The sequence below is a fragment of the Canis aureus genome, chromosome 34 (assembly GCF_053574225.1).
Source record: "Canis aureus isolate CA01 chromosome 34, VMU_Caureus_v.1.0, whole genome shotgun sequence".
Taxonomy (NCBI): Eukaryota; Metazoa; Chordata; class Mammalia; order Carnivora; family Canidae; genus Canis; species Canis aureus.
Window position 1 is genome coordinate 15,195,722 of NC_135644.1, and position 22,306 is coordinate 15,218,027.

At 39.3% G+C, this 22,306-nt stretch overlaps 1 protein-coding gene across 3 annotated transcripts in view; it reads left to right on the top strand.

Annotated features, from left to right (window-relative positions):
• Positions 1–640: 640 nt before the first annotated feature.
• TLK1 (tousled like kinase 1) overlaps positions 641–22,306 on the top strand; it is a 147,604-nt gene continuing 125,938 nt past the window's right edge. For 2 of the 3 annotated variants that reach the window (XM_077883195.1, XM_077883197.1), the window contains exons 1-2: positions 641–917; positions 1,202–1,240. In XM_077883195.1, the coding sequence (XP_077739321.1) occupies positions 779–917; positions 1,202–1,240 (178 nt within the window). In that variant the 5' untranslated portion in view covers positions 641–778. The remainder of the gene's footprint in view (positions 918–1,201; positions 1,241–22,306) is intronic. The other variant, XM_077883196.1, reaches the window with a different exon arrangement.

Below are 22,306 nucleotides of genomic sequence, written 5' to 3' on the forward strand. Positions count from 1 at the left end.
CGCGTGCGGGGTGCGCCTCCCTCCGGCCGGCGCGAGGAGGCCGCCCCCGCGCTCGCCAATCCGCCGGCCCCGCGCTGCGATCGGCGGGGGCGCCAGGGGCGCCGGGCGCCCGCGTCTCCTCCCTCCCTCCCTCCGGCGGGGCGCGCGGGCTCCCTCCCCACCCCCGCCCCCCACCCCTGGCAGGTCCCTCCCCCCTGCCTGCTCCCGCGGCCGCCGCCGCCGCCGCCGCCGCTACCGGAGGCGCAGGAGCCTCGCGATAGTGTTTGCACAGGCGGCGCGTGACGCCGCCGCCGCCTGTAACTGATGCAGAGGTTACCCCGCCGCCTCAGCCGCCTCAGCCGCCACCCACCGCCCGCCGCCGCCGCCGCCGCCGCCGCCGCCCAGGCGACGCCGGGGGCCGACGCACTGCAGAGGTGCCGGCAGGTTCCGCTCGCGGAAGTGCCCTCGGCCGGCGCTGCCCGCGCTCCGCCCGCACCCGGCGGGCGCCCCCTCGACGCCTCCGCCGCCGCGCTCCTTCCCCCCGCCTCCTCCCCGGCGCGCCCGCCTGCTCCCTCGCTTCTCCCCCTTTTCCTCCTCCCCTCACCTCTTCCCTCCCCACCTCCCCCCTCCTCGGCTTCCTCCCCCATCCCCTTGACTCTCCCCTCCCTGCCCTCCCTCGCTCCGTCGCTCGCCCTCAGCGCGCGGCCCCCGCCATGACGGAGGCGGGTGCCGGGGCCGTTGCCGCCGCCGCCGCCGCCGCCGTCGCACGGGGGGAGTCGGGTTCCCAGAAAGTAGCTTGATGAGTGTCCAAAGTAGCAGTGGAAGTTTGGAGGGGCCGCCATCTTGGTCCCAGCTCTCCACGTCTCCAACCCCGGGCTCGGCGGCGGCGGCCAGGTCCCTGCTGAATCACACGCCGCCATCCGGGAGGCCCAGGGAAGGTAAGCGCCGTCGCGCCCGCCCGCGGGCCTCCGCTCCCCCCCGGTCTCTCTCCCCGACCCCAGGGTGGGGGATGGTGGCGAGGTGGACGCGAGGCCGCCCGGCTGCGGGGGGCGGTTCGCGGGCGGCGGCGGCGGCGGCGGCGGCCGAGGGGGTGCGCGCCGGAGGGCGCGGGGCGCGGCGCGGCGCGCAGACTCGCACGGGGCTCGGAGCAGCCTGGCTGCTAGGGTGGGAAGCGCCCCCCCGCTCCCCCCGGACGCCAGCCCCTTTCTGCTCCATTTGCTAGTGCACTCAGCGCTCTTAACCTCCTGGCCTCCGCTCTCCGGTGGGTTTTCCCTCCCGGTGAAGCCTTCATCCCTGAGCCCCCTCCCCTTCCCCCGCGCACTCCTCCCCTAGAGGCGGTCCCCGCTCGGCGAGCCTCGCAGCCCGGGACCCGGAGGAGGATGCCCTCGCTGGCACGGCGCCTGCCCCTGGGGCGGGGGGGGGGGGGGGAGTCGCTTACATTGTCAAAGCCCGACTTGGATCCCCTGCCTGGCCCCTTAGAGCAGTTTAAACGACAGGCTGGACTCGTGGGCAGGCTTTTAAAACCACCCCCTCCAGATGGCTGCAACTTTCTCTTCCTTCGCCATCACCTCCCGCGCGTCTGTGCGTCCTCTCTCCCTCCCCCCCTCCCTCTCTCTCTCTCTCTCTCTCTCTCTCTCTCGCAGGGTCGTGGGGTCTTGCGGGAAACAACCGGGGTAAAGGTGAATGCAAACACGCACCGGATCGGTTAGCAATTGTTTTCTAAGTTTTCTGGTTTCTTGCATGCAAAGGGTGCTGCCGCCAGATGTAGCAGTTACACAGCCATAGTAAGACACAGGAGTGCTTTTGACTTACATTTTTTAACTTGCTGTATTTAACTTTAAGTGTACGACATAAGGTGAAATCTGGGAGAACGCGCGTTTATGGGGGAAGAATGTAACGCGCGTGGAATCGGCGTTTGACGCCCCTTTTGTCTGGGAAAACGTTTAGCGGTATTCATCAGCAATTGGTAAATGGGTTGTTCTGTGCACTCCCAGTTGTGTCACACAGGGAGACTGAAGCCACATTTTCAAAAAAAAACGTCTGGAAGTCCAGTAGTCTGGTGAATCCTTCAAAGAAACCAGGAGCTTTAATTTATGTAGGAATCGGTGGGGTTAATTTATTTTGAAGATCTCTGTCAATATTTACTATCTGGCCTTGACAATTGTTAATCAAGTGTTTTGTGCCCTGAATCTAGTGGTTCAGGCATAGCATTCTTTGTCATTTTGTTCCTGTGAGCATGTGTGAAAGTGACAATAGGCTCAAAGATTGGCATGAATTTGCTCCAGAAAATTCATGGAAAGATTTGATTTATGGCATCCATTAGACATGCAGAATGTATTAACAGACCCCTTTCCCTCTCACCCCCAACACCGAGTTCTGATTATCACAAGATAAAAGTTTATTTTTTGACTAATTCAAATTTAGTGCATCTGGCGATTTTTCTTTTTGCACTTGAAAATTTGTAAATGAATGTTTCAAAATCTATTTTGTAGACAGAGCAGTTGGTGCTTTTAGCATACTTCTACTTTTGTAGTTTCATTAAGATGCTTAATGGTAGTGTTATCAGTGAGAGTGCAATGAGTTATAGTAAATGATGGCCATGGGAAAGACTGCCTTTTAAAAGGCTTTACCTTTTTTTCATTCATTCATTTCTCAAATATTTATTGAGCCATTTCTGTGAGCCAGGGGCTGTACTAGATACTGAGAGGACATAGTGTTGAATTGTTCATCTGTAACATCAGTTATCAGTAATTTGGGGACTGCAAAATTAGATTGTGAGTTTCTGAGATTACTTCAACTCTAGTTAAAAAAAAAAAACAAAAAAAAAACCAAAAACAAACTTCTATACTATTCTGTACTTTTCCTGATGTTTGAAAATTCTGAGGGGTTGGAATAATTTAGCTTGAACTTCTGAATAACCAGAATTCTTTCTAGAAGTTTGGGTTACAGTAGGCTTTTATATAAAGTAAATTAGTGAATCTTTTGTTAATGAAAAAACAAGACATGCTTTTGTGATCGTTATATTTCACCAAGTACCTCTATGGCCACAGTGGTGTATTTCTTTTTGACCAACCAGCATGTAAGTTAAAACTGTGTTAATCTTCTCAAGGGTTATATATATTTATCTTGAAGCTGCAGTCTCATATCATTAGTGCTAACAGGAATTGCATATATGAAACCCTAGATATACGATGAAGACATTTTCTATTGAGTGAGATCCCAGTTTTCATTTTAACAAGTGTTTAGCATCTTTTGCAGGTGTACGTGTTAGTATATTGTATAAATTGATGTACGTTGAGAGAGCTTTGGACTTACAGTGACTGTAAGAATAATTAATATTAGTAGAACTTGAATATATGTATCAAGGTGAGAACAAACTTTGTTTCTGAAGAATTGAACCAATTTAATGTAATATATAATAGAAAAATTTGGACTTAAAAGATATATATGTGTACATGTATTTTTAAGGTTATGTGATGAAGTGCTCTTAAGCAAACTTTAACTTTGAAAATGGGCTGTTTTTGAAGATATATTGTAAATATCTGTAAAAATGGATTATTTTGAAGTTTTGATATATTTGAAACCAAAAATCTAGTATTGTAACATTATTTTCAGTGCTTCACATTTTGGCTTTCTTCCTTTCTCATCCTGTTCTCATGCTCATCTTTATAGAGTTTAATTTGATTACAAATAAAGCATACCTAATAATATTTAAATATTATAATAAGATTTAGGGATTTGTTGGAATTTAGGAATTTTTTTTCAAAGATTTTATTTATTAATGAGAGATACAGAAAGAGAGGCAGAGACAGGCAGAGAGAGAGAAACAGGCTCGATGCAGGGAGCCAAATGTGGGACTCCATCCTGGCTCTCCAGGATCACACCCTGGGCCGAGGGCAGGCGCCAAATCGCTGAGCCACCCAGGCGTCCTGGAATTTAGGAATTGGTATGATACAAAGTAGACAACTGCTTTTCCTGAATCTCAGAGATTTTCCTTTATCAATCTTGAACTTCCCTGAGAGGTTCTCAGCAGTGTAGCTCTAGATTTCATGTTGGATCTTTTAAGCCTGTGATCTCTATCCCATTTTATCTTCTAATAATCCTGTGATTAAGGAAATGGGAAATTAAGAAATTAAGTAAATTTCCAAATAGTGGTCAATTTTGCTTTACTGGGACCTAGGAACCCAGAGTCATATTGGCTAGATTAACAGATTTTTTTTTCTATTAGTATATGGGTACTTTTGAATTAGTTATTGCTAAGAATCAAAAGATTATGCAGAAGACTAGCATTTTTCTTTTCTGTTCATCTTACCAGATATGAATAATATGCTTTACTTTTTTTTTTAATTTTTATTTATTTATGATAGTCACAGAGAAAGAGAGAGAGGCAGAGACATAGGCAGAGGGAGAAGCAGGCTCCATGCACCGGGAGCCCGATGTGGGATTCGATCCCGGGTCTCCAGGATCGCGCCCTGGGCCAAAGGCAGGCGCCAAACCGCTGCGCCACCCAGGGATCCCTATGCTTTACTTTTATGTAAATAGTGAAAGTAGTTTGCTTAAAAAGGTGATACAGTGTAATTAAACTTGCTCTGTTTTCCTGTTTGCAGATTGCATCCCTTAGAAGATTTAAGATACTTGACACTGGATGATTGAGTAATACCTGTAGGGAGTTGTTAAAAATAAAGGTGTACCACGTGGCCCTTTTAGTTTCTTGAAATCATTAGCTGTAGGAGGACAGGGTTGTATGTTTAAGGATTTTAGCTTATGAATAGATAATGTGATAGGTACCTTCTTTATAGAGGCACATTTATGTATTAGGCGAGAGAGAGAAAGGAGAGAATCCAGGATAGTTAGCTGTCTGGGAATCTGTCCCTGGGAAAACACATTTTTTGGTCTCAGGAACCCTTTACTGTCTTAAAAATTACGAGGACGCCACAGAAATTTTATTTATCTGGGTTATGTCTATTGGTATTTACTGTTTTAGAAATAGTTTCAAAGATACTTATCAAAAATAATAAGCTGATTACTTGTTAACAAATTTTCAAATGATTAAATATTCTTTTTTTTTTTTTTTTATGATAGTCACACAGAGGGAGAGAGAGAGGGAGAGACATAGGCAGAGGGAGAAGCAGGCTCCGTGCACAGGGAGCCCGATGTGGGATTCGATCCCGGGTCTCCAGGATCGCGCCCTGGCCCAAAGGCAGGCGCCAAACTGCTGCGCCAGCCAGGGATCCCATGATTAAATATTCTAAAACAAAAACGTTAGGGAAACTAGTGGCTTGTTTCATACTCTTTTTTTTTTTTTTAAGAGTTTATTTATTTATTCATGAGAGACACAGAAAGAGAGATATAGGAAGAGGGAGAAGCGGGCTCCCCATGGAGAGCCTGATGCAGGACTTGATTCCAGGACCCTGGGATCGTGACCTGAGCCAAAGGCAGATGCTCAGCCACTAAGCCACCCAGGTGCCCTTGTTTCATATTCTTGCATCACTTTGGTTTCTGGCTTATTAGAAGACAGCTAAAGTTTGCTTCTGCTTTAGTCTGTTGCGATATATTTTGATTGAGGTATTGTGAAGAGAATCCAGCTTCGAATAGCTTTGTAGTTAGAAAACTTGGTGTATTTTAATAGTCCTTTTATAAGTTGTATATATTTTTCTTTGATATTACACCAAAATTTGACAAGAGGCGGTTTTTTAAAACTTTACTTGCAGTGTGGAAGTTCATTGTATTTCAGAATTGTCTCCAGGACCCACAAGTAAGTAATCTGTGGACCATAACATTTATAGCCTAAAGAAGAGACCACTAAAAGAATGCAAAGCGTGACAGCTATCTTCAGGTGTTCCAAAAACATAAATAGCAGAGAGAGTAAATGCATTCTGTCTTTAGGATGTAGACTAGCAGGTGAAAGTTAGAAAGGCATAGATAGAATGCAGTATAATTTTTTGACCATGCTAGACCTCTCCAGCAGTGGAAAAAACTGATCTTAAAAGTTTTTAGTAATTTCAGAAAGCAATATTGCACTATATGTTAACAAAATTTAAATTAGGAAAAAGTATGTAGCAGAAAGAATTTAAAGCAGTCTACAGGGACATTTTTGGTTAGGGGAGAGATCGAGTCTTATTTTGGATGCTACTGGATTAAGTGACTTTAGGTCCCATCCACTTTAAAAATGTAAACATTCTGTGGATTTAAAAAAAATATCTAAATACTGTGGTTAAACTATACTTCTATATGTATATATAATTTTGAGTATTCTCTTCAGCCACTAGTATGAAACTATTGTTGATTTTATTTTGCATTTTTATGGTGTTTTTCCTCTGATTATTTTCTGGAATCCGCATTATCAGTCCTCCTGAAATCTTGCTAAATACCCTGTGAAATATAATAAGCTTTGAAGGCATTTTGGGGAATCAGATGCTGCTTGTGATACAGTTTAGTAGAGTTTGTAATATATTTGTGCACAGAATTTAGAATACTGCGGGGGCTGATTTTCAGTTTTGAAAGAGAACCTATCACCATGTAGTCTTTTATTTGTGATTGTTTATGTGTTCAGGGGAATGCTTAATCTTTTCTAATGGTTTTAAAGTTAGAGAGTTTTTTGGGCAGCCCGGGTGGCTCAGCGGTTTAGCGCCGGCGCCGCCTTCAGCCCAGGGCGTGATCCTGGAGACCTGGGATTGAGTCCCACGTTGGGCTCCCTGCTTCCCCCTCTACATGTGTCTCTGACTCTCTCTCTCTCCCTCTCTCTGTCTCTTGTGAGTAAATAAATAAAATCTTAAAAAAAAAAAATAAAGTTAGTCTTTTCAGGATACATGAAGGAAAAGTGTCTAAATTGATTACTCTTGAACTTAAAAATGCATATCAAGTATAACCAGAATATAAGCTAAAGTGAAGAATTTAATTAAATTAATTAGTTAACTTAGTTAAGATTTTATTTACTCATGAGAAAGACACAGAGAGAGGCAGAGACCTAGGCAGAGGGAGAAGCAGGCTCCCAACAGGATCACGACCTGAGCCAAAGGCAGACACATTCAACCACTGAGCCACCCAGGCGCCCTGAAGTGAAGAATTTTAATTTTCATCTTATTCAGAGAATTATGTATGTAATATTTATCATTACTCCTAACAATTCATATTTTAATTTTATAAGGAACATAATCTCTTCTGTGAGTTGGATTGAAAGGTTAGATTTTAGGGAAGTTAAGCATAAATTCCCATAATTTTGTTGAGGTCAACTGTGTAGTGACACACAGTTTGAGACAACATGTACTTGTAGCATTTGGGTTTAGAGCTCATTTTCTTTTCTTTTTTTTTTTTTTTTCTTTTTTTTTTTTATTTATTTATGATAGTCACAGAGAGAGAGAGAGGCAGAGACACAGGCAGAGGGAGAAGCAGGCTCCATGCACCGGGAGCCCGACGTGGGATTCGATCCCCGGTCTCCAGGATCGCGCCCTGGGCCAAAGGCAGGCGCCAAACCGCTGCGCCACCCAGGGATCCCTAGAGCTCATTTTCTATAGAAGAACCATAGAAATAAGTCATTTAGTTTCATAAAATCCTTCATGGTTGTTAATAATTTCCAAAAATCTTAGAATAATTTAGAAGAATAGTGTTATGAAGCAGAAGCAGTATGGTACAGATGAGAAAGTGCATTGGTTATAATTGGAATCCTACTGTAGTCCCTGCTTTGCCATTAACTGGCTGTGTAACCTTGGGCCAGTTGCTTATCTCTGCTTCAGTTTCATAAAATGAGAATTGTAGAGCTGAAAGGGACGTTGGAAGCAATTGAGTCCAAACCTCTCATTTTACAGATGAGGAAACTTAGATTATTTGCCCAGGCTTTTGCTGTGAAAGACTTGGGACCAAAATTCAGTTTTCTGACTCTCACTTAGTGCTTTTTTTTTTTTTCTTTGTACTTTGTGGCTTCTTTTCATCTGTAAAATGAGGGGGTTTGGATTCAAGGCTCTCAAAGGTCTTTCAAAAATACTATTCTTTTGACATTAGACCTAATAAAACTTACTGGAGGAGAATTTGGAAGCTTTCATTTATTGGTGAGAGAAATGTTTCCTAAAGAAGCAATGTGACCTTTTTTCAAGGTTGCGTTTGGGTTTGTTAAGAGAAGATAGCCTTCATTGTTACGAAAAGAAGTGTCAGGTTTATTTATCAGCGTGGTATGTAGTGTGCTGAATGATCTTTTTTTTTTTTTTAATGGTCTATGTTCTAAAGCCTTGTTATGAATATATGAAAAACTATGTTAATTACATAAATGACAGTGTGATACTCTGTAATGAAGTAATTAGATTCAGGAAGAAGTGTTTGCTCCCCCCACTAACCCTGACTTAGGTGTTTTCTGTTTATTAGTGTTTTGATTTGTCATGATTTCATAGCATCTCCATCATGTTGCCTTTTATTATAGTTTTATTTATTTTGCCTACTAGTTGGAAAAGTCTTGAATTCAGAGACAGTTTTGTTCATTTCTGTATTTGGTGCATACTAGGATGTCCTCTGTAGAATTGGCCCCCAACAAAAGTTTTGTTGAGGGACTGTTAAGTTTGCTTAAAAATGGAGTGATTATATATCTTGATGTGCATATATTTTCAGATCCAGGAAGATGCTTATGTTAGTAATTCTTAGGCAGGTTATATTTTAGAGAGTCATATGGTTAGCAGCAACAATAATAACTACAGTTTAGTTAGCTGTTTCTTATAACTGAGGTATATATAACTTTCATTCTCATTTTACAGACGAGGAAACTGAAGCACAGAGAAGTGAAGACCCTTGCCCATGATGCAGTTAGGGCTGAGATTTGAACAAAGTCTGCATTTTACCCACAAGGATATATTGCCCAAAATAGAGAAATTTGGTTTTGGTTAATTTCTTAGTTTTTTTTTTTTTTAATTTACTAATCAGTCTCTTAGGCTCATTAAGTTTATCTGTAAACTTTTATTATTTGTTTTTTGCATGAGTTTTATACATGTAGGAAGATAAGATTAAAAAGTAACACGCAAAAAATAAAAATAAAAAAATAAAAAGTAACATGCATAATAAGCCCCAAGTCAAGCAACCCAGTTTAAAAGGCTGTGCCAGCTGTGAATCTTACATTTCATTTTTTCAGATCTGTTTAGTTCTTTCATGGGAAATGTTAGAGGTACACTAATGAAAAACCTTATTTTTATGTTTAATAGTCTTAATTGGGATGCCATTTATCTTCCTTTTTTGGCCTATAAGCCCATCACAGCCATAACAAACATTAGAATTTGAACAAAGAATTTTCCACTGTCAGTACAGGAGTTACTACTTACTGTGGAGGCTTTATAATCTCATGCATAAGGCTCTGAATAGGGATGCCTGGGTGGCTCAGGAGTTAAGTGTCTGCCTTAGGCTCAGGGTATGATCCTGGAGTCCTGGGATTGAGCCCTGCATCCGGCTCCCCACAGGGAGCCTGCTTCTCCCTCTGCCTATGTCTCTGCTTCTCTTTTTCTGTGTCTCTCATGAATAAATAAAATCTTTAAAAAAGGTCTCTGAATAAAATTGAGTGCTTTAGTGGTGGATCTTTGCTATTAGTGTTTGGGCAGGGAAAAGAGGCTTGAAGCTCAATATGGCACATCTATAAGAAGTATTTTATTTTATTTTATTTATTTTATTTATTTAATTTTATTTATTTATTTAATTTTATTTATTTATTCATTCATTCATTCATTCATTCATTCATTCATTTATTTATTTATTTTAGAGAGAGAGAGAGAGAAGCAGGCTCCATGCACCGGGAGCCCAACGTGGGATTCGATCCCTGGTCTCCAGGATCGCGCCCTGGGCCAAAGGCAGGCGCCAAACCGCTGCGCCACCCAGGGATCCCTATAAGAAGTATTTTTAAAGCACATAGTTTTATTTTATTTTTTTTTAAAGATTTTTATTTATTTATGAGAGACAGAGGCAGAGACACAGCAGAGAGAGAAGAAGCAGGCTCCTTGCGGGGAGCCTGATGTGGGACTTGATGTGAGACTCAATCCCGGATCCCAGGATCACGCCCTAAGCCCAAGGGCAGACACTCAACCACTGAGCCACCCAGGCATCCCTAAAGCATTTAATTTTAATTACTTTATTGCTTGTAAAACAAATCTCTTGGTAACATGTATTATTTCGTAAATCTAACGAGAGACAGAATTTGAGTAAGTTAATAGGAATTCAAAGCATGGTGTGGAAAGATACGAAGAGCTGATCCAGGGAGTAGGTTTTGAAACTTTATTTTTAGGTTTTGAAACTTAAATCTTCTCATGTGGCTTCATTATTAGGTCTGAACTGTTGAGAATATCAAGAAGACAAGTTATGCCCATATTTAAGCAAAAATGCTTACATTCTACAAAGATGCATTACAAAGTCAGATATGAGTGACTTTTGTAGATGACTTGTAATATTTATTCTTCATTAATATGAATTATTAAGAATTGGTTATGCTCATAATGTGTGCCTTCCTGGGAAACCAGTTTAGCTGGAGATAATGACAAACTTTTTCTAGATTTAAATTTTTAAGTTTTCTTGTTAATAGTATCTGCAACTATTGTTAAATGTGATACATTGTATGATTTCATGATTCCACACTTGACAGTAGGTATGTGCTTCCTGTCTGATGATAAGTATAGTGCCACTGGAGAAGGTCCTAGGGATTTGTTTGAAGCCAGTCAAATTCATCCTGTCTCTTGTAAGATCTGAGGCACATCCCAATTTTTTTCCCTATGCTTTTGGTAAATAGTGTGTTTGCTTCTTTAAAACTAGTTTTTCATTTTTCGGGGCACAAGTCTTTAAAAATACCGCTGTAATTATGTGATTTTGTCAATGTTGTGTTACTTATGTATCTCATTTATATATCTTTTTATATCTTATTTATTTATACATATACTTTAGTGGTAGGCCCTGTTCCAGGTACTTTGTAAATAGTAACTCATTTACTTCTAACAATCGTATGAAATGAGTACCATTATATCCTTATTTTACAGATGAGGAAATTGAGGCCCGGAGAGGTTCAGTAACTTACTGAAGAGCACGTAGAGAATATGTAGCAGAGCCAGGATTAAAACTAGTCATGCAGGTTAACAGTTAAACTGCTTTGTCGGCAGTATTCCATTGAATGGATGTACTATTACTAACTCAGTTAAACATTCTTTAGGTGGTGTGTTAGTCATGGTTCTCTTGCTTACTTGTGATGAAAACTTAACACATGCTTTGGTAAGTTAAAAAGAATTTATTAGTTTATATAACTGGGAATTATATGTGTAGAGGGGGATGAGATGACTTTGGAAATAATTTTGATCCAAGAGCTCAAATAATGTCATTGATTTCTTTCTTTCGTTCTTTTCTTTTCTTTTCTTTTCTTTTCTTTTCTTTTCTTTTCTTTTCTTTTCTTTTCTTTTCTTTTCTTTTCTTTCTTTTCTTTCTTCTTTCATTTATGATAGTCACACACACAGAGAGAGAGAGAGAGAGGCAGAGACATAGGCAGAGGGAGAAGCAGGCCCATGCAGGGAGCCCAATGTGGGACTCAATCCTGGGACTTCCAGGATCATGCCCTGGGCCGAAGGCAGCAGACGCTCAATTGCTGAGCCACCCAGGCGTCCCTCTGTTTCCATTTCTGGGTTCTTCTAGCCTTTTCTTTTTGGAACTTCCAGACACTCATAGCTTTTAGCGTAGCAACACAATGCAAGACAACCTCTCTTTCTTGATGTCCACAGGTTGATGCTGATGTATTTTAATTGTCAATTTCTTAGTCAATTCCTGGGACCTGGGAGATGAAGTACTGCAAAGTCACTAGCCACTATGGCTTTGGGTAGGGTGAGTTGGGGAACCTACAGAAAATCAAGATTGACAATAAGATCACACAGATTAGTTGAGTGGTAGTTTTCCTGAGAAAGGGATTATGGTGAACAAAAATAACTATTATAGGTAGTTATTTAGGCTATTTTAAAAATTTCTTTATAATTTAAATTTTATTTTTTGGCCACTTAGATAATGATATAATGAATATCTTTGAGTAAAAACATTTTTATTTTTTAAAGATCGTTCTCAATGGAATTGTCAGGACAAAATTTTAGGACTTTTGATGAATGTTACCAAATTAATTATTTAAAGGATTTTTCTCAGTTTATATATCAAAAATGTGTGAGATGGGCATTTAAAGTTTTTTTTTTTTTTTTAATTTATTTATTCATGAGAGACACAGAGGCAGAGACCTAGGCAGAGGGAGAAGCAGGCTCCCTTTGGGGAGCCTGATGTGGAACTCAATCCCAGGACCCCAAGATTACTACCTGAGCCAAAGGCAGATGCTCCACAACTGAGCCACCCAGGCGTCCCTGGGCATGTATTTTTGAATCAGTAGGGTTCAACTCACCCTAAGAAGTATTGGACTTCAGTAGTATTAACACAGTGTCTTGCACTTAATGAAGGGTTACAAACCTGACACTGAACATGTATCTAATTGAGTTTATTAAATGCTTTGTTATATTTTCTCTGGGCATTTCTTACTCTATTTAAACAAATTTTATATTTTTAAACAATAACAAAAAAAACCCCCTAAGATTAATAAGTGGCAGCATCCTACAAGCTCTTACTTCTCTTTTTTCCTAGTGTCCTACTTGTTTGACCTAGTTGAAAGCATTATACTTAGTTTTTGAATATTGGTACCACATGTTAAAAAGCATTATGATTTAAAAAGTTAGTGTAACATAATAGTTACAAGCATGCATTTGTTAGGCCTTGGTTCCAGTTTGGATTTTGTCACTTAGTACACTTCATCTCTCATTGCCTCACCCATGAATTTAATTTTCTTTTCTTTTCTTTTCTTTTCTTTTCTTTTCTTTTCTTTTCTTTTCTTTTCTTTTCTTTTCTTTTCTTTTCTTTTCTTTTCTTTTCTTTTCTTTTCTTCTTTTCTTTCTCTTCTCTTCTCTTCTCTTCTCTTCTCTTCTCTTCTTTCTTTTTTCCTTTCCTTTCCTTTCCTTTCCTTTCCTTTCCTTTCCTTTCCTTTCCTTCCCTTTTCCCTTTTCCCTTTTCCCTTTTCCCTTTTCCCTTTTCCCTTTCCCTCTTTTGATTTAGTGGTTCTATTATTTCTAAAATTTTATTTTTATTTAAGAAGAGGGAGTGGAGAAGAGTGAGAGAGAGAACTTTAAGCAGACTCCATGCCCAACATAAAGTGGAATTGGGGCTCAATCTCCCGACCCTGAGATCATAACCTGAGCTGAAACCTGGAGTTGGAGGTTTAACTGACAGCCACCCAGGCATCCCTCCTCACCTGTAGATTTTCTTGGTTGTAGGATGGAATAGCAGTACTTCACAAGGTTGTGGAGCGTTAAATGAGAAATTTGTGGCGCATTAACCAGTAGTTATATGTTAAATAACACTATTATATTATTGATGCTTTCAAATTAAAATTTTTTCTTTGTTTAAATGATAAGAATAAGGAAAAACAAGTACTATCTGGGTAAAGGTCTCTTATGGCTGGAGTACACTTGATACATACACGTGAATTGTTTTCCTGGGCTGTTGAATTCTAGCAGAGTTGTGTCTGACAGAGGCAGATTTCAGATGTTTAAAATTCCTACTTTTATTATTTTAGTTCTTGTACTTTTCTGTGGCTTCAGAATTGATCAAATTTATGATACATGCTTACAACATTTAATCAAGCATTAAACACTGGATTTGGATTAGCAATGTTTATCTTTAATTAGCAATGCTTTATCTTGCTTTTCATATAAAGCACTGCGTTGAAAATTGTAAAAGTGCCATGTATTGTGTTTTTGTGTGTTCTTATTTATACCAGGGAGAGTGCTTTATGTGCACTAGGTGCTTAATAATGTGTGTTTATTAGTGGGTGTGTAGGCAGTGTAGTTAGTATGAGGCTTAGGAATGTGGGCTTACTATCAATAGACGTGGATTTATATCCTTTCACTGTCACTTCTGAGCTATATGACCTTGGTTAAGTTACTTGCTGCTGCTGTTTGTGTGTGTGTTCATGCATTGGTGAATTTTTGCTTCCGAGAAGAAAGGCAGGGATAAAAAAACAAGCTCATATTAGAGAGTCATTGGAAAGTCTGCTTCTTCCTCTCCCTCTGCCTCCTGCTTCCCCTGTTTGTGCACTCTCTCTGTTAAATAAATAAAATCTTTAAAAAAAATTTAGGTTGCATTCCCTTATCTGTATATGTTCTCATAATTTTCATAATTATATTTTTTTCATAATTATATTTTAAGTGAATATATACTAACTTATTTAGTTGATACATATATCAAAACTTAATCATAATTGTTATTTCTTTTCACTGTATAATATTGTGGCATTTGTTATGCATATAATATTTTTTCTTTCTTCCTTTGAATTGTTTCTTCAGTATATATACATTTGAAGGAGTTGGTTTACTGGGCAAAAGGACACATTTTTATGTGTTCTATATTTTATGTTTTATTGTATATTGACATTATTTATTGTTTTCCCTGTGGGATAACTAGGATTTTAGTCTGCTATTACTTCTCATATATGAATCAATTGTCAGAACTTTAGAGTTTTATAGAAATGTTATTGGCATAGTTTATTCAGTCAGCAAGTATTTTTGGATTGAGTTTAGCACTGGGAAAACAAAGATACATAAGATAGAGTCCCTGCCTCCCAGGAACTTGATCAAAGTCTGGTGAAGAAGAGTATAATTCATAATATGTAATTCATACTTTTTGAGAAACACCTTGTGGGTCAGGTAAAACAATCTGAGTTGCCAGTTTTCAACTTCTGATATAAGCAGAACTGTCATGTAGTTGTAGCATATAGTCTATCAGGGTATTATATCCATTGGTCACTTGGTTGCTAGAAAAAAACTTAAGCAAAACAAATTTATTATTAGAAAGATATAGGTCTTAGAACCCAGTTAGGCCTCAAGGGGACTGAAATAGAAACTAGAAATTCAGGAACCAGAGTAGCACTATTCTCTTGTGGATCCTAGAGCAATCCTTTGCTGTGAAGGAAAGTTCTCTTGTGGATCCTAGAGCATTCCTTTGCTCTTGTGGATCCTAGAGCAATCCTTTGCCGTGAAGGAAAGTTCTCAGAAAAGGAAAATAGGAAGGGAGGAAATTGTATCTCTATCACAGAGGTATGAACAAAGTGCTCCCTAGAGAAAGGAATTACACAAGTTTCCTTCAGTTTATCTGTTAAATGGTATCTTCTTGATACCATTGATATGTCTTGATTGCTAGGGAAATTGAACTTTGTACAAGAAAATCCCATTGCTAATTTTTCTTGAAGTCTGTATCTTAGGCAAGTGATGTTAGTCCTTGTAATACTTGATAGACCATTTTCTCCATCATTTTTTTCTTTTTATGTATTTGTAATTTTTCATTGTATAAAGTTTTATACTTTTATTAAATTCTACACAAGTTTTTCCTTGTGATATTTTTAAGGACATGTCTTTAGAAGTTACTACCCTATAAAGCTCAAGTACTGTAATTTTACTGTGATGCAATGCAGTGTATTTTATTTTTTTAAATATTTACTTATTTTAGAGAGTGCATGTAGGGTGGGATTTGGGGTGGAGGGGGAGAATCTCAAGCGGACTCCATGCTGAGTCCTGTTACGATGACCTGAGCCAAATATCTAAAAGATTGAGCCACCCACGTGCCCCATGTGATTTTAATTTTTAAAAATATTTTATTTATTTGAGAGAGAGTGTGTGAGAGGAGGGTGAGCATGAGCAGCGGCGGGGCGGGGGGGGTGGGTGCAGAGGGAGAGAAAGAAGTGAACTCTGCTGAACAGGGAGCCCAATGTGCGCCTGGATCCCAGGACTGGTGATTCTGACCTGAACTGAAGGCAGGCATTTAATTGACTAAGCCACCCAAGTGCCCCTAAGTAAAATCTTAAAAAAAAGAAAAGAAAGAAAGAAAATGCACACAAATTTTTGCTCAGTGAATTATTATAAGCCATAATCTGTGTAACTGCCACTCAGTCAACAACTTTGACAGCACTTCAGAAGCCCTCTTCCTTTTCCCATCAGTTACTGCCTTCTCTCTTTCCCCCAAAGAAATCACTATTCTGACTGAGTAATGCCTGTCATTGAACTTCATATGAGTTGACTCACATAGTATGTATTTCATTTGTAGCTACTTTTGCTCCACATGATGTTTTTTTTTTTTTTTTTTTTTTTAATTTTTTTAAACTTATTTATGATAGTCAGAGAGAGAGAGAGGCAGAGACACAGGCAGAGGGAGAAGCAGGCTCCATGCACCGGGAGCCTGATGTGGGATTCGATCCCGGGTCTCCAGGATCACGCCCTGGGCCAAAGGCAGGCGCCAAACCGCTGCGCCACCCAGGGATCCCCACATGATGTTTTTGATGCTCATCCATGTTAATCCTGTAACTGTAGTTGATTTTTATTACTTTGTATGCATATACCACAGTTTATATAATCTGTTGATAGCTGTTTAGATTGTTTCCACTTCTTGACTATTACTAGTAATGCTGTTTGAATGTGTTTATACCAGTCTTTGCATATACTATTAATATTTGTTGATGTATACCTAACAGTAAATTTACTGGGTTATGGGTATGAATTTGCCATTAGTAGATACTGCTGGTTTCCAAAAATGGTTGTAACAATTTATATTTCCATGAGCAGTTTGAGAGTTCCCATTCCTCCACATCCTCACCAACAATTGGAATTGTTAGTATTATTTATTTTTGCTGATCTGATGGGTATGAGTTGGTGTTTATGGTTTTAATTTTCATTTGCCTATTGAGTGAAGTTGTTAACCATTTTCCCATAAGTTTATTGGTGTTTGAATATCTAATGTATATAAAGTGTTCAAATCTTTTGGTCAATTTTCCTTTGTGGTGTTTGGCTTAGAAAAAACAGTAATGTATTTGAAGGAATTTTTTTTTGTATTTTGGATAAGTATTACTTGTTTTTTTAATATTATCCCTCCCCCCTTCTGTGGCCTGTTTTTCTCCTGTCATTATGGTATTTAAGAAGTATCTCAAGTTCATAAAAATGTTTTCCTATATTTTCTCTCTTTAAATGTAGGCACTTACAGCTGTAAGTTTCTAAGTACTCAGTTAGCAGTTCAGTAAGTTTTGGTGTGTTTTTTGTTTTTATTCATCTCTGGTGATTTCTCATTTTCCTTTTGATTTCTTCTTTTGACCTATTCCTGATTTAGGGATATGTTAATTTCCACATACTTGTGGGTTTCCCAGGTTTCTTTCTGTAATTGACTTCTAATTTAATTCATTTGTTGTTGGAGATCATTGTCTACTTTCAATCCTTTTCAATTTATTGATACTTGTTTTATGGCCTAGCATATGGCCTGCCATAGAGAATGTACCACATGTGTTGTAGGAGAGTGTATGTTTTCTTGTTGGATGGAGTATCCTCTACATGTCCTTAGGTCTTGTAGGTTTGAAGTCTTGAAGGTCTCTGTTTAATTGTCAATTTCTACCTAGTTCTATTTGTTACTCTAAATGGAGTATTGAAGTCTTTCAGGTGTTGTAGGATTGTCTATTTCTCTCTGATTCTGTCAGTTTTGCTTCATTTTGAGGCTTTGTTATATAGTACATATGTGTTTATAATTTTATATCTTACAGATGGATTGACCCTTTGTTATAAAATGTTCCTCTTTACCTCTGAAAACATTTTAGAGGCTGTCTGATATATCCACTGCAGTTCTTTTATGGTTGCTATTTGCATGGTGTGTCTCTTTCCATTCATTTACTTTCAGCCTATTTGTGTCTTTGAATCTAAAGTGTGACAGCAGTTAGATCCTTTTCTTTTTAAATCTAGTCTTACAGAGACACCTGGGTGGCTCATTGGTTGAACCTCTGTCTTTGGCTCAGGTCGTGATCCCAGGGTCCTGGGATTAGTCTGGCATCAGGCTCCCAACAGGAAGCCTGCTTCTTTCTCCCTTTGCCTGTGTCTCTGCCTCTCTGTGTGTCTCATGAATAAATAATAAAATCTTTAAAAAAAATCCAGTTTTTCAGTTTTTGCCTCTTGATTTTGCTGTTTAATCCACTATCATTTAATGATATTGATAATGGTTGGCTTTATGCCTGCCATTTTGCTTTTTGTTTTCTGTATGTCTCTTTTTGTTTCCTTTATTGCATTCTTTTGCATTGAATATTTTCTAGTGTACCATTTTAATTCCCTAATGATTCTTAATGTATTTTTTAGTTATTTTTTTAGTGCTTGCTTGAGGGTGTACGTTATATGACTTATCAGAATCTACTTCAGGTTAATAATTTAACTTCAGTGATATATAGAAACTTTATTTCTATTTAGCTCTATTCAGTCCTTCCCTTTTCCTTAAATCACATTGCTATATTACAAACCAAAAAAATTATAATTATTGCCTTATATAATTCTGTCTTTTAAGGAAATTGAGATAAGAAAGGAAAACATAAACATATTTGTAGTGTTGTACTAACATCATTTTGATTCATTTCTTTCTATAGATTTGATTTACTAATACAGTTTCCTTACTCAATAAAGTTTGACTCCACCTGCCTCCTTTGTGCTATTATTAAATGTTACATTTCTAAATATTTTAGGACCAGTGTTACAATTATATGCATGTTGTATGTGCAGTTACTTTTTAAATCAGTTAAGAGAATTGAGAAGAAATACACAGGTATGCTGTCTCCTGGCACTCATGTTTTCTCATGTAGATTCAAATACTCCATGGTGTAGCCAGAAGAACTGGTTGATTCTTCTGCTAGCTCCAGTCCGCTGTTCAGCCCCTCTACTGGGTTTTTCATTTTAGTTATTGTACATTTCACCTACAGAATTTTCACTTAATTTGTATAATTCCTGTCTTTTCATTGGCATACTGTTTGATGAGACATTGTTATAATAACCTCCCTTTAATTCTTTAAACATGGTTTCCTTTAGTTTTTTTGAACATATTTATAATAGCTGCTTTGAACTCTGCTGAATCCAACATCTGGGCCCTCTCAAAGGCTTGTGCATAGTCTCCTTGACCCCCAGGGATGGCTGTGGTTTTGTTTCGGCCCTGTTCATTTTGTCTCTTTCCTTGATTTTCCCTTTAAGTTTGGCTGGTCTGTTTCTATTGCTATCATACCCAGCTGTCAGCGTCCACTAATTGCTAGCTTATTGCTCTGTTGTTTTCATCAACATCCTGGGGCATGAATTGCTCCACAGTCCTTGATTTCATTAAGTCGGGTCTCTGCAGAAGCTAAGGGTTGCCAGTCTTTGAGACTTGTGCTTGCTGTGAGAGGTAGCTGCCCTTTCCTTACCTCAGTCTTAGTGGACTTTTAGATAGATACTCTGTAGCTTTGCTTGTTGCTACTTCTATCATGAAACTATAGTCCTTTTAGTGGTTAACTCCCAGATCTTCATAGTTTTGTAAAATACCCCTAGGACGAACTTCCCCACAATCTGCCAAATAAAGTCTGTTGCTTTAGGTGGAGAATAGAGCTTTCAGTTTTTATGGCTTGTTTTTTTCCCCCAGGGAAGAACTTCTGCTTTGCTTCAGTGGGGTTAGGAAGAGAGAAAGGAGATAACTTTTCATTTTGAGAGGGAGAGGGAGAGAGAGAGACTCTTAAGTAGGCTGCATGCCCAACCTGGAGTCTACACTCTTAACTTACAACCCTGAGGTCAAGACCTGAGCCGAAATCAAGAGTGGGATGCTTAACTGACTGAGCCACTAAGGAGCTCCAAAAGGAGATAACTACTGTTGAAGTGACACCCAGCTGTTAGGAGTAGGGCCCTGGGTGAGGACGGTAATCACTTTTCTCACCTTTCCCCTCCTGATAAAGAAGTTTTGGGGCAGCCCAGGTGGCTCAGCGGTTTAGCGCTGCCTTTAGCCCGGGGTGTGGTCCTGGAGACCCAGGATCGAGTCCCACGTTAGGCTCCCTGCATGGAATGGAGCCCGCTTCTCCCTCTGCCTGTGTCTGTGCCTCTCTCTCTCTGTCTTTGTGTCTCTCATGAATAAATAAAATCTTAAAAAAAAGTTTTGCTTATGAGTGAGCAATTGTGACCCAGTATTTTTGGCATACTGTACCTGGAGTAGAGCTTCTGTCTTATAAGTGGAAGTTGGTTGGGAGGAGGGACTCCCTAGTTTTCTCATCTATGCCCGCCTGATGTAGAATTTCTGCAACGTGAAGCTGGGGGGATGGGTGGGGAGAGATGCCAGTATCCTTCTCTTCTGAGGTGAAATTATACTCTTGTACTGGGATAGGGGAGCTCCTGTAGCACCCATCTAGTGTAGAACATGTGTCACATGGAATTGTGGGGTGTGAATAGGAGTGATTTGTGGCTTATATGTCACAGATGCTTGCTCCTCTCACCTCAGTTTAGTATATTTTCTTGAGTAAATGTTTCTCCATTTGCAGTATGCTCTTAGGACGATCTCCAAAACCACTAAATGGTTGGTTGCTTTTCTAAGAAAAAAGTCAAAAAAAGTTTTCGCCAGGTAAATGCTTGTTTCAGATAGTCCACTGAGCTCCTTATGCCACTAATCCTGAAGTCATCCCATTCTACTATATTCTTCAGAAACTGTTATTATGCTTTTCATACTTAGGTGTATATAATCCTCCTGAAGTTGATTTTTCTCCTATATGGTATGAGGTAGTAGTGTCATTTTCCTATGGCTCTCTTGGTATCTCAGCACCATTTACTGAAAAGAACTTTTCCACTGTTTTGCAGTGCTACCTTTATTTGTGAGTCAGGTGTCTGTACCCAGAAACAAGTCTGTTTCTAGGCTGTACATTTTCTATCATTTGTGTGTTCTTGTGCCAGTATCATACAGTTTTACTTAACCAGCTTGATGCAAGTAAAACAAACTTTCTTGCCTTTGGGTAGGTGGAATTCTAAAGATGTTCTCCCAAGATTTTTTTCCTCTGAATATTCAATTGAATACTTAATCTGTGTAGTACTTTGAAGGGATTTTGCAGATGTAATTAAAGTTACTGATAATCTTAAAATGGTGAGATTGCTTTGGCTTGAGTGGACCCAGTTCAGCCACACAAAGCCCCTTAAATACAAAAAAAGGCAGAGGAGAAGAAGGCAGAAGAAAGGGCAGAAAGAGAGATCAGAGGGATTTGGCTCAGAAACACGAAAAGAACTTGGTCTGCTGTTTCTGCCTTTTTTTGTTTGTTTGTTTCTGCTTTTAAAAGAGGACCATGAACCAGGGAATGGAAGTGGCCTCTAGAAGCTGACACTAATATTTCTCACTTGACGGACAGGAAAGAAATGAGGACCTTTGTCCTACAATTGCTTGGAACTGAATTTTGCCATCATCTTTAATAAGTCTGGAAACAAATTCTCTCCTAGAGTGGCTAGACAGAAACACAGCCTGATACCTTGATTTCATCCTTGTAAGATTCTAAGCAGAGAACCAGGCTGGACCATGCTGTGCTGGGATTTCTGATCTGTAGAAACTGGAGGTAATACATATGTGTTTTTAAGCTGCTAAGTTTGTGATAACTTGTTACCACAACTTGTTAAGTTGTGGTAGCTTGTTAGGATAGTGATAAAAAAATTAGTACACATTTTATTGATTTTCTTCAAATTGCCTTGGATATTTTTGGATGCATTCTACAAATGGAACAAAACAAAAACCAATCTTTTGAGGGCTTGAAATTACACAGAATCTCTTGATCATATCTCTACAATGAGTGTTCCAATCTATGTATTGTGTATATTCATCATTTCTGTAATATTATATAGTTTTCTCTGTAATGAACTTGCAAAATTTACACTTGGTGTTTTATTTTTTGATGTTACTGTAAATAGTATCTCTCTTTAACTTTATTTTCTATTTATTGCTGATACGTAGAAATTCAGTTAATTTTTGCATATTGCCTTGGTAACCAGAAACTTTGCTTATAATTCTGATAATATATCTCAACTAGATTGCCTTTCTATAAGCTTACGGCTTATGAGTGATAAATTCATTTCATCTTTACCAATCTGTATACTTTTTGTTTTTCTAGCCTTATTGCAGAGATTATATCTGCCAGTACAGTGTTGAATAGATTGGTTATAGTGGGAATCCTTGTGTTCCTCCTATTTTAGAAGTAGGAGGAAAATCAATATTTTACAATTTAACATATAGGTATTTTGGATCTATTCTTTCTCTGAGTAAGGAAATTCCCTTCTATTATTGGTTACTAGTTTTTGTTCAAATCATAAATGGACATTGAATTTTTTTTTAAAGGTTTTCTCAACTATTTTTTTTTTTTAATTTTTATTTATTTATGATAGTCACACACAGAGAGAGAGGCAGAGACACAGGCAGAGGGAGAAGCAGGCTCCATGCACCGGGATCCCGATGTGGGACTCGATCCCGGGTCTCCAGGATC